This window comes from Phocoena sinus, chromosome 3, assembly GCF_008692025.1.
Source record: "Phocoena sinus isolate mPhoSin1 chromosome 3, mPhoSin1.pri, whole genome shotgun sequence".
NCBI classification, from domain to species: Eukaryota; Metazoa; Chordata; class Mammalia; order Artiodactyla; family Phocoenidae; genus Phocoena; species Phocoena sinus.
In genome coordinates this window covers 79613556-79632488 of record NC_045765.1, presented here as the reverse complement: position 1 = coordinate 79632488, position 18933 = coordinate 79613556, and the positions used below count along the sequence as shown (strand labels likewise).

The 18933-nt window shown below is 33.1% G+C and overlaps 1 protein-coding gene across 6 annotated transcripts in view; it reads left to right on the top strand.

Annotated features, from left to right (window-relative positions):
* Positions 1-18933, top strand: part of YTHDC2 (YTH domain containing 2) — a 67586-nt gene that overhangs the window by 9424 nt on the left and 39229 nt on the right. For all 6 annotated transcript variants that reach the window (XR_004349260.1, XM_032627350.1, XM_032627349.1 and 3 more), the window contains 9 exons: positions 719-918; positions 5971-6137; positions 6905-7007; positions 8243-8399; positions 11350-11457; positions 12581-12729; positions 14487-14622; positions 18394-18520; positions 18733-18798. Coding sequence is in view for 5 of the 6 variants with exons in the window: in XM_032627350.1 (XP_032483241.1) it covers positions 719-918; positions 5971-6137; positions 6905-7007; positions 8243-8399; positions 11350-11457; positions 12581-12729; positions 14487-14622; positions 18394-18520; positions 18733-18798 (1213 nt within the window). In the remaining variant the exon portion in view is untranslated. The remainder of the gene's footprint in view (positions 1-718; positions 919-5970; positions 6138-6904; positions 7008-8242; positions 8400-11349; positions 11458-12580; positions 12730-14486; positions 14623-18393; positions 18521-18732; positions 18799-18933) is intronic.

Here is an 18933-nt window from a genome sequence, read left to right as displayed (position 1 = left end):
ATTATCTCCAGTGAAAGAATCTGCATAATTTTTATTGGCGGAGTACGTTTGCAGAATGTAGAAATGCATGGTGCTAGCTATCAAGGAGTTTTAAAAATACATGCACATAAAAATATTTTGGGTTATGTGAAGAGTATAAAGCACATCATGCCTTTTGTATTCCTATCTGCTTAAATGTAGATGTTGGCTAAAATGCACAATTAGATTTGTTAATCATTAGGACCTTATATTTACACATATTATTCTGTTTGATCACATGATCTTACATGCTAACTTTAAACATAGAGGGTTTTTTATTTTTCATATGTGTTTTCATACTGTATGTAACAGAATTTATAAGTATAATATACATTGTTTCCTACTCTAAAATTATAATTTTCTGTGTTATAATTGATAGAAACAAAGCTGAAAATTATTTTAGGATATCAAAATTGGGTTTTATTTTTAATGATTTTTGAATGATTGGTTTTTGTTCATTTTTAAACATTGTGCACCGGAAATACTTTTGGGGAATTTGCCTTCTGATTGATATAAAAATGTGTAACATTCTCTAAGAATATTGTGTGGCAGTACAACAGCTGAGGCATTGCTTTTTAACTTTAGACTGAGTAGAGAAGAAGCACTTGAAAGGAATTACATTAGAAATTACTTATTTTTGTTTTTTAACTCTTTTTATTGTTGATCATAAATTTTTTTGTTCTCTTATTCATTTTCAAAGAAAACCGGGAAATGAGCAAGACAAGTGGGCGACTCAACAGTGGCATATCTCAGATTCCAGTGAAAAGAGGAGAATCTGAATTTGATTCTTTCAGGCAGTCTCTGCCAGTGTTTGAGAAACAAGAAGAAATTGTTAAAATAATTAAGGAAAATAAAGTAGTTTTGATTGTAGGAGAAACTGGGTCTGGAAAGACTACACAGGTTTGTTTCTTCTTTGTTGTTTATAGAAGAAAAAATTATTTTATCTCGTGATAGTTTTATGTCAAATTTACACTACATGTATTTTAACAAAAAACAAAAAAGGAACTTTTGTTTATTTTAATGGTTATTTCAGAAATAAATTATTACTGGAAGTACATTTTGAGAATTTGTAGAAAGGTAATGTTTTAAAATATTTATTCTTAAATTAGTACATAAGGGCTTTATTTAAACAGAGGTGAGGTTGTGATTTGGTATCATGAAAGGAAAATGGACTTTGACCTTCAGTTCAGATTCCAGCTTCCACATTTATTGAATGTGAAATTTTAGGCTAGACTTGTAACTCTTGAAGCCAGAGTCCTCATTTATAAAATGCTACTAACAATTGCTACCATTCGAGGTGGGGTTTAGAGGTAATGTCTGTGAAGTGCCTAGCATAGTGTTTTTACATAGCTAAATTAAAAGTAATATTGATAACAACAAGAAGTGTTAATATAAAGTTAACATAAAGTGGGATTAATATGACATGTTTGACTTGGATGTTTAGAATCATAGTACTTCATTGTTATGAAGTTTCACTCATAGGCTGACAAGGTTGGAAGTAAGCATGGTACAATGATATGACCTTTTCTTGTTTATATTCTTTAACATGTTAGCATGTTGAAACAATAAAATTACTTTGCTTTTGATTGAGGTGCAGATAGAATAGTCAGTATAATTTTACATTTTCTTCTTTTCTTTTATGGACAAATAAATTTGCTTTTGACAATTGCTTAAGATTTCCTATGCTTATATTGGTTGGTTTCATAAAGTTAGATAAATAAGGCAAGGTGGTAGGAGAGGTTGACTATAAACTTTATCAGTTATTTACTTGTGGGACTTAATCATTTTCACAGAAGTGTAACTCTTTATACCTAAAACATGAGCCTATAAAACTAATTACAAACGTGATGAAATTTTTATATGAAGACAACGTATAAGATTTTTCTTCAATATGATTATGATTAAGTGAAATTCCATGGAGTCATGCCAAAGAATCTGTTCAGATGTCTTAGATTGTTATAATTGTTTTAGTATTAGAAAGTTTTGTCAGTTGATGTTAATTGTAGCCATTTTAATTATATCAAATAGAGATAATGAAAGTTTTGATAAAATATAACAAATATGGTTTTATTTAAATTGAGTGTTCTTCCTAAGGATATTTGTATACTGGAATTATGGATGTCTATTTTCACAATTATGTGTATCATTTTACTAGGTATGAAAAGATCTGGAGAATTTAGTTAGGAATTAAATATTATTTTCTTTGCTTTTCAAAAGAAACTATTAATCTAAATGGGTTTAAACCTAAGAAATAATTGTATCTTGTTCAAGGAGTTCAAGTAAAATTACTAATGTTCCTGTCCTATGAAATACAGATATGACAGTTTGAAGTTAATATCATTAGCCATTTTCATCTTTCCTTTGGGAGCATTAGGAAGTTATTTGCCTTTTTTTTTTTTTTCGCGTTACGTGGGCCTCTACCGTTGCGGAGCACAGGCTCCGGGCGCGCAGGCCCAGCGGCCATGGCTCACGGGCCCAGCCGCTCCGTGGCATGTGGGATCTTCCTGGACCGGGCACGAACCCGTGTCCCCTGCATCGGCAGGCGGACTGTCAACCACTGCGCCACCAGGGAAACCCTTATTTGCCTTTTGAATGTTCATATTCATTATATAAAATTCAAACATTATAGAAAATATAATGTTTTTATATTTCTCCCTGGTTTATTGTCAGAAACTTGGAGTATATGTTTCTGGGTTTTTCGGGGGATTGTTTGTTTTGTTTTTGTTCTCTTTACAGTATTGATATAGATTATTTTTAAAACAAACATGGGATAATATGTATACGCTTTGCATCTTGCTTTTTTCACTTAATTGATATTGACTATTTTTCTGTGTTAGTACCTAGCAATAGACCTCATTTTTTAAACAATTGAGTAGCATTCCTGAGCATTTTTGTAATAACAGTGATAAAATAAATGACTGTTTACTGCGTGCTGAAGTTTTACAACAGTTATCTTAATTAAACATCTTATTAACCCAAGATATGTAGGCTTGTTATTATCTCTTTTTACAGATGTGGAATAAAAACTAAAACTTACAGATGTTAATCTACCCAAATTCACATAACTAGGAAGTGGCAGAGCAGGAATCTTACTCTGTACTTACTTTATTATATTGCATCCTAATATTTCTTTTCTAATTTGTGGGAATGTTTTAATAGGATAAATTCCTAGAAGTGGAAATGCTGGATCAAAAATATTGCATTTAAAATTTTAGTAGCTAGATTAACTAGTTACTGTCTGTTAATTCAAAAAAGACTTATCATATTAAAATAGTACTGAATGTACTGAAAGTTCCCATTTCTCTAAAACTTAGGCAACAATGGATATAATTTATTTTTTACCTTTATCAATCTGATAAGCAAAAAATAATGTTTTAATTTCTCTGATTCTTAGTTGAGTATCTTTTCGTTTGCTTATTATCTATTTATATTCTGTGAGTTACTTATTTATATCTTATTTTTCTTTAGGTTTAATCATTTTGGATTTATTTTTAATAATGCTTTGTACATTATGGATACATGGCTGTTATGTGTTAGATATCTTAAAAACAATTTCTCCCAATTTTTTGGTTGCTTTTTTAGCTTTGCTTATGGTATCTTGATTAGTAGTTTTACATTTTTATTTAGTCAAATCTGTCAGTCTTTTTTTAGGGCTTCATGCCATGCTCAGAAAATCACTTTCTACCCCAAGATTAAAAAACATTTTCCTACAAATATTTTATTCTAATACTTTTATATTTGTAGTTTTAAAAATCCATCTGGAGTTTATTTTATTGTGTCATATCAGGTAGGAATCTAACTTTTTTCCTTATGTTAGTATCTAGTGTTCCAATATAATTTTCATTTAATAATCCCTTCCTCCGATTTTAAGATGCTACTTTTTAAAAATTGAAGTATAGTTGATTTACAATATTGTGTTAGTTTCAGGTGTACAGCAAAGTGATTCATTTATATATATATATAATTATTTTCAGATTATTTTTCATAATAGGTTATTACAAGATATTGAATATTGTTCCCTGTGTTATGTAGTAAATTCTTGTTGCTTATCTATTTTATGTAGTGTGTATCTGTTGATCCCATGCTCCTAACTTATCCCTTCTTCCCTTTTCCCTTTGGTAACCATATGCTTGTTTTCTATGTCTTTGAGTCTGTTTCTGTTTTGTAAATAGACTCATTTGTATTATATTTTAGATTCCACATATGAGTGATATCATATAATATTTGTCTTCCTCTGTCTGACTTACTTAGTATGATATTCTCTAGGTCCATCCATATTGCTGCAAATGGCAACATTTCAGTCTTTTTTTATGGCTGAGTAATATTCCATTGTGTACGTGTGTGTGTGTGTGTGTGTGTGTGTGTGTATGTATGTGTGTGTGTGTGTATATATATATATATATATATATATATATATATATACCCACGACATCTTTATCCATTCACCTGTTGATGGACACTTAGGTTGCTTTCATGTCTTGGCTATTGTAAATAGTGCTGCTGTGAACATTGGGGTGCATGTATTGAGATACTACTTTTGATCAAATACTAAATTTCTATAGTACCTGGGTATATTTCTGGAATTTTTGTTATGTATTTTTAATTATCTGTTCCTACACCAAGATCTCACTTTTTGCATTTTGTAGTTTTACAGTATGTAGCATAATATTCCTCTTTATTATTAGCTTCTCTTTTTAGATATTTCTTAGCAGTTTGTTTGCATTTATGCTTCCGAATGAACTGGTCAAATTTTAAAAAATCCTGGAGGGTAAGACGTGCATGAAAAGATGTCCTTTTCACTCATAGTTAAAGAAATGAAATCAAAACAATAATTATATTTTTCAACTATTAGATTGGCTGAAATTTAAAAATTGATGAAATCCAGCATTTGCATAGGTGTTGGGAAAACAGCATCTTCTGCTCTGTTGGTAAAAGTATAAATTGTTTTGAAGAGCAGATTGATAATTTTTATATGAAAATTTAAATTTGTATACTCTTTGACTCCACATATATTAGTCTTTGCGTAAGTATTTGAAGATAGATGTTCACTGCATCATTCTTTTTAATAGTAAGCAACAGCATCAAAAATAACAAGCCTAAACAAACTGGAAATTACTTAATGTATAGTCATATTTGTTAAATTATAGCACATCCATAAGATGGAATGTGCAGCTATTAAAATGGATTAGGTAGATCTGATGTGTTATTAAGTGACATCTGCAAATTACAAACATTAAGTATAATAATGACTTTGTGTGAATAAAGACCTGTTTATATACACAAATAATTTAAGTTGTATAAACTTTTTTTTTTTTCCCCAAAAGAGTTTATAAGAAAATTAACAGTAGTTACTTTCATGGAGAGGTCTATTGGTAGTAGTATGGGTGGGGAAGACTTTTACTTTTTATTTTAAATCTTTCTGACCTGTTTAAATTTAATTATAGAAAAGTGTCTGCAATCCTGGTATTAGGCTATTTCTGGTTTCTTTATATTTTTCACTATTTAAAAAATTCCAATGGAATTTTGATTGTTGTTTCATTGACTTTATAGGATAACTTGGGGAGAATTGACATTTTTGCAATATTGATTATTCCTATCCAGGAATATGTTGTATTTTTCTAGTACATTCCCGTCTTTTATGTTTTTCAGTAGTGTTTTATAATCTTGGTTTTTCAGTAGTGTTTTATAATCTTTTTCATGTAAACCTTAACTATTTCTTTATAATTTTGTTTTTAAGTGTTTTAGTTTTAGTTTCTATTGTGAACAAGATCTTTTTAAATTACATTTTTTAGCTGATTATTAGCAGTTACATGAAAGTTGTTGGTTTTATGATTATTTTATGTTTGGACATGTTACATAACTTTTTTAGTTCTGATGGTTTTTCAGTTGATTGACATGGATTTTCTGGATATACAATTATGTTGTCTTATAGTACTTTAAAATTTGTTTCAGATTCCTCAGTTCCTTTTAGATGATTGCTTTAAAAATGGTATCCCCTGCCGTATATTTTGTACTCAACCAAGACGATTAGCAGCTATTGCTGTGGCTGAAAGAGTTGCTGCAGAGAGAAGAGAAAGGATTGGTCAGACAATTGGGTATCAGATCCGTTTAGAAAGCAGGTAAAGACAATTCACCTGTAGCTTTTTATCATTCTCAGAAAAGACTAAATATTTATATTTCACTAAATATAGAGCATGTGTTAGTTGAAAAGTTAGATGATCATTTTGCTCCAAGTAAGTTTATAATAGGCCATTGAGCTCATGTCTAAACTTAGGTTTTGAATAAATAAATAGCTTGAAAAAGAGTTTGGGCCGTAGATAGAAATCCTGTTTCATAGTTTCATGATAAAGTGCAAGTTATTTCACCTCTTTGAGTCTTAGTTTCCTCATCTATAAAATGGGGCTAATGAAAGCATCTAGAGCACAGGTTTGATGTGAAGTTTATAGTAAGCACTCAGTAAATGTTAGTGACTGAATTGATTATTATTAGTAGTAGTAGTAATGCTAGTAGTACCTTCTTGAGAAGTAGTACCATTTCTTTGCTCACAGTTATTTGGATATAGTGATTCAAAAAGCTAATCTCATTTATGATACACTTTTTTCCCCCAAGTAAAAAATGTTTAAGATCTTTAAAAAAAATCTTTTTAAGTTCTTTAACAAAATAATTACTAAATTAATAAAAGGCTGTTAGTAATAATAAATTTGTGAGATTATCAGGCATAAAATACATATTTCACATAACTTTGCTAATAAAGCATATATACTAGTACATTGTTATATTAGTAACACTTATTAAAGTACAAAGGACACTAGCATTTAATATATGACCTTGTTTTAATTACATAAAAGATTTGTAATTATGAACTTTATTTTGATTTTTTAAAAAGGGTTTCTCCAAAGACACTTCTGACATTTTGCACCAATGGGGTATTGCTTCGTACTCTGATGGCAGGAGATAGTTCATTGTCAACCGTGACACATGTTATTGTGGTAAGAATATTTAAATTTAAATATCTAATTAAATTTTTAGAATAGGATATAAATGAGAACCAATTTTTTTAAAACAGGCTATTCTAATCAAGTTACTTTTTTTTAAACTTTTATTTTTAAAGATTTATTTATTATTTATTTATTTATTTTATTTATTTTTGGCTGTGTCGGATCTTAGGGTCTTAGTTGCAGTATGTGGAATCTTCGTTGAGACATGCAGGATCTTTCGTTGTGGAGCAGGCTTCTCTCTAGTTGTGGCCTGCAGGTTTTCTCTTCTCTAGTTGTGGTGTGCAGGTTCCAGGGCATGTGGGCTCTGTAGTTGTGGCGTGCGGGTTCCAGAGCATGTGGGCTCTAGTTGAGGCTCAGGAGCTCAGTAGTTGTGGCGTGCGGGCTTAGTTGCCCTGCGGCATGTGGGATCTTAGTTCCCTGACCAGGGATCGAACCCGTGTCCCTTGCATTGTAAGGTGGATTCTTTACCACTGGACCACCAGGGAAGTCCCTCAAGTTACTTTTTATTGTCCATAATTGTTAGAAATAAATATTTTATATTAAATAAAGATATTCTTACCATCAGGTTTTATGAGTGAAAATAAAATAAGTAGATAGTTTTTTAAAAAGTGCTTTTTATATATGAAAATGGCACATGTATTTTAAGAGTTCTCCAGAATGGTGAAAGTTTTCTTTTTTTTCTGTGCTTAGTCATCTGATTTCTCTTCCAAATCTTAGAGGCATACTTTAAAGTCATTTAACTTCATGGTTAAGCTGCTAAATTAACTAGCTCCTGATGAAATAAGTAGATGAATTACCACCTTGTTAAAGAATTCTAAGCTTTTATCCAGTTTGTGTCAGAAAACTTAGATTAAGTTTTATAAGCTTGTGATAGGGCAGCTTTTGGAAACTTATTAGTTCTGTGCATTCAAACCACAGGATGCACCTGGTCCTGATGCTAACAGAAGCATATTAAAATAGATTTTGTATTTATTAAAATTACATTAAATTAGACTCCACTAATTCAGCATTTGTTGTAGTTTTTGTGGAAAAAAGGGCAGTGTTTTGTTACCCACAGTAGGTCGTTAATGTCTGATTATTTCTAAATTGTCCATAATACAAAATTTTCACTAATTGGCTGTGTCCACATTTAACTTGAATTAGTGTGAAACCCAGCAGCTCCATAATTTTAAAGACTTTATTTTTGTATTTTAACTGTTCCATGGTTTTGTTTTTGTTTATTGCAGGATGAAGTACATGAAAGGGATCGATTTAGTGATTTTTTACTTACAAAGTTAAGAGATTTGTTGCAGAAGTACCCAACTTTGAAACTAATTCTTTCTAGTGCTGCCTTAGATGTAAATCTTTTTATGAGATATTTCGGGAGTTGTCCAGTGACATACAGTAAGTTAAACTGTCAGATTTCTTCTAGGATTTGTATGAAAGAATACTTTTTTGGCTTGATTTTATTTATTATAATAGAAATTGGGGAATGTTCTGATGTATAGAGCATCTGTTTATGTTTTCTCTGAAATATGCTTAATCAGTCATCTCTATATATTTTCATCCTCTCCTTTTCCATCTATAACTCTTTGGTATTGTGTAGTAAGCCTGCTCTCTAGTCTTAAAAGGAGATATGCTTTATTTTGTATTCCCCTTTAAATTCTGTCCTATAGCTTTGCCTTTATTGCTAGACTCTTTCAAAGAGTAGTCTTAATGCCCGTGTTTACCTCCCATGTACTTCTAAATATGTTGCCACTTAATTTTTGTCCTTATCCTTTAATCAAATCTGGTTTTTCCACCAATCTTTAAAAAAATTATTGATTTCCTTCTCAAAAATTGAAAAAGTTGTATGTGTTTACCTCAGTGAAATAGTACAGACATTCAGGGAAAAAGTTCACAATCACCTGTCTTCTTTTCATTTCATATCTTTTTTCCCTGAGATTACTTGATATTGAAGCCTAGTGTATATCCTGTCTCACCTTGTCCATGCTCATACAACATAGGTAAATATATACATATATATTGGGTTTATAGAAAATGGTTTTTACATAAATGGGCACATGCCATATACAATGTTTTGCAATTTGCTTTATTCATATGACAGTATATCATGAGCAGTTCTCCAGTTTAGAAGTCTAGATGTAGTTCATTATATTAAAGAACTGCTTTTATATTTCCTAGTGTGAATGTACCATGATTTATTTAACCATTTCTTAATATTTGGACATTAGATTGGTCCTGGATTCTCCCTTTCCCCTACTATAAACATCGTTGTTATGAGCATCCTTCTACATATATTCTTATATATTGGTGCTCTTATTTCTAAGGATAGATTCCTGAAAGTGAAATTGTTGAGTAAAAGAATGTATCTATTTTTAATTTTAACAGTAAGATGGTTTTGTCATTCTACTTTTTCAAAAGGCTGAAATGATTCACATTTCCGCAGTTTATGGGGCTATTCATTTGTGCATTCTTACCAGTATTGTTTTGAAATTGATTTAATTTTACATAAAAATCTTACTTATATTTTCCGTAGTATTTCTCATAATCGTTACCCTTTTTTTGTGAAATGCTCGTATCCCATAATTTATTTGCCAGAACTACATCCTAAGTCTCATTCTGTATTACAGCCTGTACTTTCTTGGTCTCCTCTGTGGGCTTCTCTTCTTTTGCATGGTGCTTAAATATTGATATTTTTGAGGATTTTTCCCATGACCCATTTTTTTCCTCTTCTTCCCTTCCCTCCCCTTCCCTTTCCTCCTTCCCTGCCCGTCCCTGCCCTTCCCTGCCCTTCCCCATCCCCTTTCCCTTCCCTTCCTTCTTTGATTTCTTTGCTTTTTCTCTCTTTCCTGCTCTATGCTGTTCTCTACTAGGTACTGGGGGTGCACAGTTAGTTTTCCTGGAAGATCTCATTCTTGCCCTTGGCTTCTACTTTCTCTTGCACTGATGGCTCCTGAATCTTTATTTACCAGTTCAAACTGTTCTCCAGAGCTTTGGACTTGGTTGCTTATAAGCAGTTCACCTCTAATATGCCCAAACTGAATACTTAATCCTTTCTAAAAAATCTGCTTCTCTTGTGTTGCCTGTTTTGGTTAATCATACCATTGACCTAATCACTTAAGTCATAAACCTGTAAGTCTTTTTGCTCATAATATTACTGGGTGGTAAGGCACATAAAATTTATGCATCTGCTAATTGAAGGTCATTTTGGCACCTAACATTTGACATGTCTAAAACCAAACCCCGGCTCCCACAAGCCAACCTGTTTTTCTTTTAGCTTTCCTTGTCAGCCTCAGAAAATGACAACATCATCCATTGAGTTTTGTAAGCCAGACTTTCAAGAACTGTGGTTGACACTTCCTTATCATTCTTCCATATCCAACCTAATGCTGAGTTCTGTGGATTTTACTTCCCATCTATCTAGTCTGTCTGTCTCCTTCCATTTTTACTATCACCAGTCTTGTTCAGGTTATTGTCTTCTTCAGCGTGAACTATTGTAATTGCTCCTACCTGGTCTGTTTCATCCACTCTGGTTTCTTTTAAATCCATTCCCCATGTTGCAGCCAACGTGGAATTTTCAGCCAGATTTCTGAAGTGGAATTTTGATGATGTTAAATACTCTCATGAGCTTGAAACGTTGAACAACCTTTACCTCAGAATAAAGACCTAAACCCTTAATAAGACTTATCTATTTCTTCTGCCTCATCTTGAACTACAATCCCTTCTTCACACCCCTCTTCACATCATGTTCCAACTAGCTTGGCCTTTTAGTTCCTTGAGAACATCATACTCTTTCCCACCATAGGGGCTTTGTACATACTGTTTTTTTCTTCAAAGTATACTCTTTCCTCTCTGTGTAGCTTAGTTATTTTGTTTACTCCCTTCTCTTGATTCTCATTTTTCTCAGTGAGGATGCTTTTCTTGATTCCTTCAAATTCCCCTATTATGTACTGTCATGGTATCTTGTACTTCTCTCTCACAGGACTTTTTACAACTTTATTTTTACATTGATGTTTTGGATTATTGGATTAATGTCAGATTCCCCTGCTAGATTACAAGCTTCAAGCTTCAAGAGAGCAGGAGGAACTCTGTTTCTGCTTACCATTTATATTCCTAGTGCCTAGCATGATGCCAAACAATCAAGTAAATAGTAAACACTGGAAAAAAACATGCAAATGAACAGTTGTCTAAAATATAGATCAGAGTTATATTTAAAGGACAATATGAGGATCACTTGACCTGTGGAATTGCCTTTGGATTAATACTCAGATTTATTAATTTGAGAATCTCATGTTTTTATGTGAATTATCTCTAAGATGCAAATTGACTGTTTGAAAAAATTCCTGTTTAGTACAGGGAAGACCATTTGAAGTAAAAGAAATGTTTCTGGAAGACATTTTAAGAACTACTGGATACACAAACAAAGAAATGTTAAAATACAAAAAGGAAAAACAACGAGGTAAGCTTTTTATCAAACAAATATAAAAGAAAATTACTATTGATATTGACTTTTTGGAGTACTCCAGTCTTATACTATGCAGATACAAGGACACTTGAAAGTATTTCTCTCTGTGTATAGTTGTAGAATATTATATTAGAATACTGTCCCATATGGAAGTTCTACATTCTGGTTTATGTCTAGAAGTTATAATCTATAGAGAGGAATTGAAAGGGGATGCCAGAGTTGAGGAGGCTGAGTGTGTCTGTATCCAAACATTCAACCACTATTTTAAGGAGGCAGAAGATTTGTGCTGGCTGTCCCCAGCATATGTTATAGAGTGGGAGTGGGGAGTGGGTGAGGAAGTGAAAAGGGTAGCATATGAGTAATAACAGGCTTATCTTTGGTATAATTGTTGAGTTTTTCAAATCTTGATATTGTTATGAATTGCATCAGTACTTTGAATTTAACATTACTTGCCTATTAATACATCTCTTATGATTTATACTATATCTCAGCTTTTGAATTAAGGTTAAGTTCCTTTTGCTTACTTTTAATTACATTATTCATGATGGAAGACTTGGCTTCAAGCTTTGATTCCTTTGTTTAGTTAGTATAACCTTGGACAAATAATCTTAACTTCTTTGGATTCTTCACTTGAAAAAAGCAATTAGCAATGCCTGTGTCACAGTGCAGTGCTGAATCACTAATACGTAAATTATAAAACTTCTGGTTCTCAAAACTTTTGAAGATGAAAATTGAATATAACTTGTGTCTCAAACAGAATGGTGGTAGAAATTCAATAAATGATTTTCTACAAAGTGCTATATGCATATTAGTCATTGATTTAAACAGTATTTGTTATATGGCTAAAATACTGTTCATTAAATTATGTCCTGATTCAGAAGTAAACTTCTTACTAGTAGATGAATAGATGAGGTTTTATAAAGCAGTTTCATGTCTCCTTTTGGTTCAGCATAACACATTTTATTGAATGTTCCTAATTAATATATTTTTAAAAAGTAACTTTAAAATAAGGCCAACTTTTAGGTATTTTCAGATTCACTTAATTTTTTTTAAACAAAGAAATATATTTCAAAAAGCAAAGAATTTATCTACTTATTTTCTTTGGTAATTAATTTAGAAGAAAGACAACAAACCACACTTACAGAATGGTACTCAGCTCAAGAGAATACTTTCAAGCCTGAATCTCAGAGACAGAGAGCTGTCCCAAATGTAACTGAAGAAAATGATTTATTGGATGATGGTGGTGATGCCGTCTTCAGTCAGTTGGTAAGACCTCAGTGGTTTCACACTGCTATTTTGAGTGAAAATTGTGTAATTTAAAGAACATTTTATGAGATTATATTTTTTATTACATTATTAAGGCATAATTCCCTTAGTTTATCTTAGACTACAACACATTTTTCAGAATAATTTTCTACACACTTTTTTTTCAAATAATACAACATCTTTTATTGTTTCATTCTGAGTTAAAACTATTTCAATATTTTCTATAAATTTTGTGAAGAAAATAGTTGTAGATATTATGTATATATACATACATTATTATTGCTAGATATTTTATCATCTCAGAAGTTTAAGAACCTATGAGCTAAGCAATGCAAGATAAGCTAAGTTAGGAAAAAACTGAGAAAAGCCTCTTGGTATTAGGGCAAGTAATCAAGACTGATGTTTATACCACAAAGCCATGTGAATCTGTAAAATCAGTTACCCACTATAGACCTCAGTTTCTTTTTCTCTCTGCTTTTCTCCCTTCTATTTTGCCACAATATCTTTTACAAATGAAATATTTTGTAGAAATCCTGCCTGCTCATCCATCACTCTCCATCCCCACCCCTAAGCGGGGCTTCTGCTACTTTGGATTCCTTGGAGTCTGTTTGAAAACTGGAACCAGCGGATTTCCTAGGTCCCTTCTGGTCTTTGATTCTGGTTTAGAATTCTTTAAAAGGCATTGGTGATTAGTGAGATGGCTGGGACTATGCACTTTTTAGAAAAAGAATTTAACTCTTTTGAGCATGAGAAGCTACATAATGCAGATATGCTTGCAGTTTTCTCCCAGTGTTTAAAGTTCTGATGGCATCCAAATGAATTATAGTTTTAAAGAATGTGTACTTTTAAAGAATGTTTAAAAATTGTTATTTAGTGCAGGGAACATCCATTGGGTTCAGTGAACAGCATTTTGACCATTTTAAATTAGTGATTCTTTTTTTAAAAAATTACTTGTTTATTTTTGGCTGCATTGAGTCTTCATTGCTGAGTGTGGGCTTTCTCTAGTTGCAACGAGTGGGGGCTACTCTTTGTTTTGTGGTGCGTGGGCTTCTCATTGTGGTGGCTTCTCTTTGTTGTGGAGCACGGGCTCTAGGCATGCGGGCTTCAGTAGTTGTGGCACATGGGCTCAGTTGTTGTGGCTCGCGGGCTCCAGAGCACTGGCTCAGTAGTTGTGGTGCACGGGCTTAGTTGCTCCGTGGCATGTGAGATCTTCCCAGACCAGGGCTCGAACCTGTGTCCCCTGCGTTGGCAGGCTGATTCTTAACCACTGTGCCACCAGGGAAGTCCCTAAATTAGTGATTCTTAAGCCTGGCTGCACAGTAACATCTCCTAAGGAACTTTTAAAGTCCTATGGAATCTGGCCTCCATTCCAGAGATTCTTAAGTACTTGCTCTGGGGTGGGACGTGGCTTCAGTGTTGAAAAGCTCCAGGTGATGTTTCCTCTGTTGTGCAGTTGGGACATAAGACCACTGATAGACAGGTACATTTAGCAACATTCTTTCAGAAGCACAGTTAATATTGTGACTGTATCATACTCCTTTGTTGACAGGCTCATTCTCAGATAAAAGATGAATGTGAAAACAAGATACAATATTGTGAGTGATTATGTTTGTGATGAGATGAGAAACTTTTATGTCAAAGCCTTTGCTGTAATACCGAATGGTTAGTAGTTCTTGTGGCCGTTATGGCCATCTCATGTTCTTTGCAAGCAAAGGTTAAGCTGTTAAGTAATTTATAATCTTTGCTTCTTTTTAAAGACAGAAAAAGATGTGAATTGCCTTGAACCATGGTTAATAAAGGAAATGGATGCTTGTCTTTCTGACATATGGCTGCGTAAAGATGTTGATGCCTTTGCTCAGGTCTTTCACCTTATTTTAACTGAAAATGTTAGTGGTAAGTATAATTTATTTAAGTTTTTTGTATTACTCTTGAAGTTATTTATTATGATAGAAGTGTAGCTTAATTCATAAAATTCAAAATTCACTTTTTGTTCACAACCAATATTTTGTTCTTTTGGAGTACTATTTCAAATGTACAAATCAGGATCTTCTTATTAGCATAGTAGAATAGATAAGTATTGTATTAAATCAGGGACTCTTAACCTAATGTCTCCAGAATAGTTTCATGGGGTCTGTGAATATATGACAGTTATATGCAAAAGTATTTTTATGTGTATAAAATTTGTGATATAAATATACTACCCCCTATGCATCACCTTTACCCCTGGAGTATCTTGGGTTTTCAAAGAGATTTGTTATTTCAAAACAGGGGAAAAATGTTAATAACTTTAACTCTAGATTATTCATTCAATAAGTGGAAAATTTTAGTATACCTTTAGTTATATAGGTTTAAGTTCTGATTCACATGTACCTGCGTTATGTCACATGACATATTTTCACTAATGATTTATTCTGATTTCGTTAGTTGGTTATAATGGATATTGGCAATCAGGGGTGAGTTTTAGGACCCTGAAGGCTTTTAGGCAAAAGGTAGAATGATGATAATAAAAGGTCATTACTGGAAGGGATTTAGATGTCAAGTAATTTATCCCCTCACTTGAACTTCTCAGCATTATTATTACTATACTTGATCACTCCTTTCTTGAAACATGTTCTTCAGTTAACTTCTGATATTCCATACTTGATTTATTTTCTTCTCATCGCCCTGGCTGGTATGTCTTGGTTTCCTTGGCAGGATTTTTTTCTTTTTCTTGACCTCTGAATATGGAATGTCCCAGGCCTCAATCCTCAGACCTTCCTTCTATTTACACTTACTCCTTAGATGGATCTCATCTAGTCGAAGCTTTAAATATTTATTTAAAATGACTCCTAATTTTACATCTCCAATCCTGAACTCCCCCCTCACTTCAATACACCTCACCACTTGACATCTCCGGTTGGGAGTCTGTTAGGGGAATAAAACTAGATATTCCCCAAACAACTTGATTCTCTGTTTCTCTACCTCTCTCTCAACCTGCTTTTTCCTTAGTGTTCCCTTAGTGATCATTATCAGTTGTAGACCTCTTTAAAAATGCATGTGCCTGGCCATCCCAGGCACACTGAATCTAACTCTAGGGTACTACCATTCACCTAGTTGCTAAGGCAACAAAATATAAAATCATCTTTGACTTTGCTCTCATACCCCACATATAATCCATTAGCAAATCTTGTTAGTTTTACCTTCTAAATAAATCCCGAATCTCACGTTTTACTTCCTCTACTGCTGCCATCCTAGTCAAAGCCAACATTTTTTCCTGGACTATTACAGTGGACTATTAACTGCTTCTATTCTTATGTTACTAGTCTGTTCTCCAGAGAACAATCAGATTGATCCTTTTGACAAGGAAATTGGATCATGCCACTTCGCTTCTCTTAGCTGTCCCATGGCTTTCAATTACACTTTGAATAAAAATCAAAGTTCTTTCCCTGATTTAGTCTCTGACAGTCTTTTTTATCTCATTTTCTACTACTCTTTTCCTTGTTCACTGTGCTTTAGCCACTCTTGTCTTCTTGCTCTTCATATATGCTGGCCCATTCCCATCTTTGGGCCTTTGCTTTTGTTGTTTTCTGTGCTTGGAACGCGGTTCCCATGGATACTCATATGGCCCAATGCCTGCTTCATTTAGGTTTCTATCCATAAGTTAGGAAATTTGAACTCTGAGACATGTTGCTTTAAAATATTTATAAAACATTTTAAAGTATTTTTGTATTATCTTTGACCCTCTTCCTAGATATTTCTTTAGAGAGTACTAGACTATTACTTTGATAATGGTCATCCATTATGACCATCCAGGTCCCTCTCCTTTATAGTTTTATTGGACATTTTCCGGAGCCCAGTATTCTAATGTCTTAGGCCATGTGTATGTAGTAAACTAAAATGTTATGGTATCTCTATGAACAGTAATTTACTTCCCATGTTTTTATTTCTCTTCTAAAATCTCAACTCTTAATTGGCACCAGAGTTGAGAATACTTCATGTGATCCAGGAAGCCTTGGGCTTGGTAGATTTTTTTTTTAATCATATCAATTTCCCTCTGTGATCTTGTATAACCAGGTAGTAATTAGCTGGTTTTGTAAGACTAGGCATTCTATGGAACGCTGGATGCTAATCATCTATTGCTGCATAACAAATGATTCCCAAACTTAGCAACCTGAAACATCTATTATTTCACATAGTTTCTGAGAGTCAAGAATCTGAGAGTGGCTTAACTGAGTGGTTCTGGTTCCTAGTCACTCATGGAGTAGTAGTTAAGCTGTTGGCAGGGGTTCAGTCATCTTAAGGTTTACTGGGGCTGGAGGATCTGCTTCCAAGAAGGCTCACTCATATGGCTGTTGGCTAGAGGCCTCAGTTTGTCTCTGGCTGTTGGCTGAAGGCCTCAGTTCTTTGCCATCTGGACCTCTCCACAGGATTGCCTTATTCTTCCCAGAATGTGGCAGCTGGCTTCTCCCAGAGTGTGTGATTCAGAAGAGAAGAAGAAAAGGCAAGCAGGAAGCTATAGGTACCTTTCATGACCTAGTCTCCAAAGTTGCACACCATCTTTTCCACTTTATTCTATTTGCTAGAATGAGTCACTTAGTCCAGCTCACACTCAAGGAGAAGGGAATTAGGCTCCACCCCTTGAAGGGAAGAGTGTTAAAGAATTTTTGGATGTTTTCAAACTCCCACATTTATCCATACCCCAATTGAATATTCCGTTGAACAGTAATTCCCATATATTGAGTACAAATCATAATCTTTGCAGATCTCTATAATAATGCATGTTCCTGGCCATCCCAGACCTACTGAATCTTAATCTAGGAGTAAGGCATAGCTATCTGTGTTTTCAGAAATAAAAAGCCTGAAGTAATTCTCTCCATAGGTTCCTCTCCCCACCTTAAAACCGTTGGCTTATATTAATAACGGATACCATGTTTTAGAGGGTTGTTAAATTATGAGGATAATTGGGTATATATGGAAAATTAAATTTTTCCTTTTGTAATTATCTTAAATTTTACTACAGAGGTTTTTTTTTCAGTGGTTGATTTCTTTCTGAGATTTTGTAATTTATGAAAATTTGTTCTCAGTAATTATAGTATGTTGCATTGCTTGAAATATATTCTAAGAATGAATTTAAATTCAATAAAAGTTTAATTTTTTTCTCATGGAAGGGTTTTATGGGAAGTAAACTTCCTGCCAGTGTTATTCTCATTAAGCATCTAAGATAATAAGAACCTGGCGTGATGGGGTAATAAAAGCAAAACAAAAGGACCTCAAAAAATCATTTTGAACTTTTCATTTGCCCTTTTAAGTATTCATTACCAGATACTGATGAAAATTAACTTTTTAATTCTTCTTTAATTATATCTTGTCATTTGGTCAAGGCATATCTAGGAAGATTACTTAAGGATTCTACAAAGCTAGTAGCTTTCCTTTTCTGTTTTAATTAACAACTATCTTTCCTTCTCCTGCCTTCCAACTGATAATACCTATTTCATCCTGCTTATACTAAGGACACATCAGTATCAGATCTTCTTGGATCAACTGAGTTAAAGGTTATACAATGCTGTTATATACTTAGGTAAAGGAGCAAGTCCCAGGTTAATTCTCCTAACATTCAAGAAAATTAAAATGATTTTCCAAAGTAATTTGGAAATGTAACATTTATGTATCTTTTCCTTCTTTTAGTGGATTACAGACATAGTGAAACCAGTGCAACAGCTTTGATGGTTGCTGCAGGACGAGGTTTTTCAAGTCAAGTAGAACAGTTAATTAGTATGGGAGCCAATGTTCATATTAAAGCATCAAATGGCTGGTAATTTTAAATTGCATTCATTCTTTGTATATCTTTGTATAACTACACATATCTTTTTTGATTTCTTGTATGTCTTTATATTAAAAGCTATTTGTAATAATTGCTCATACATCTTTACTTTAATGGGTGAATGAATAAATTTGAGTAACTGGTTTTATAATTTTGGGAATATTATTTCTCTTTCTTAATTCGATATCTTTGAATTTTGGCAGGATGGCTTTAGATTGGGCTAAACACTTTGGACAGACTGAAATTGTGGATCTTCTAGAATCTTACAGGTAACACTTATACTCATTTTTTATTAATCCTGACTCCTTTTTAAAAAACTTAGCCATATAAATCATAGAATGTGACAAATGAAGGCTATTTATAGTCTCTTATCCAGATTTTTTTGTGTGTGTTTCTAAGGAGTT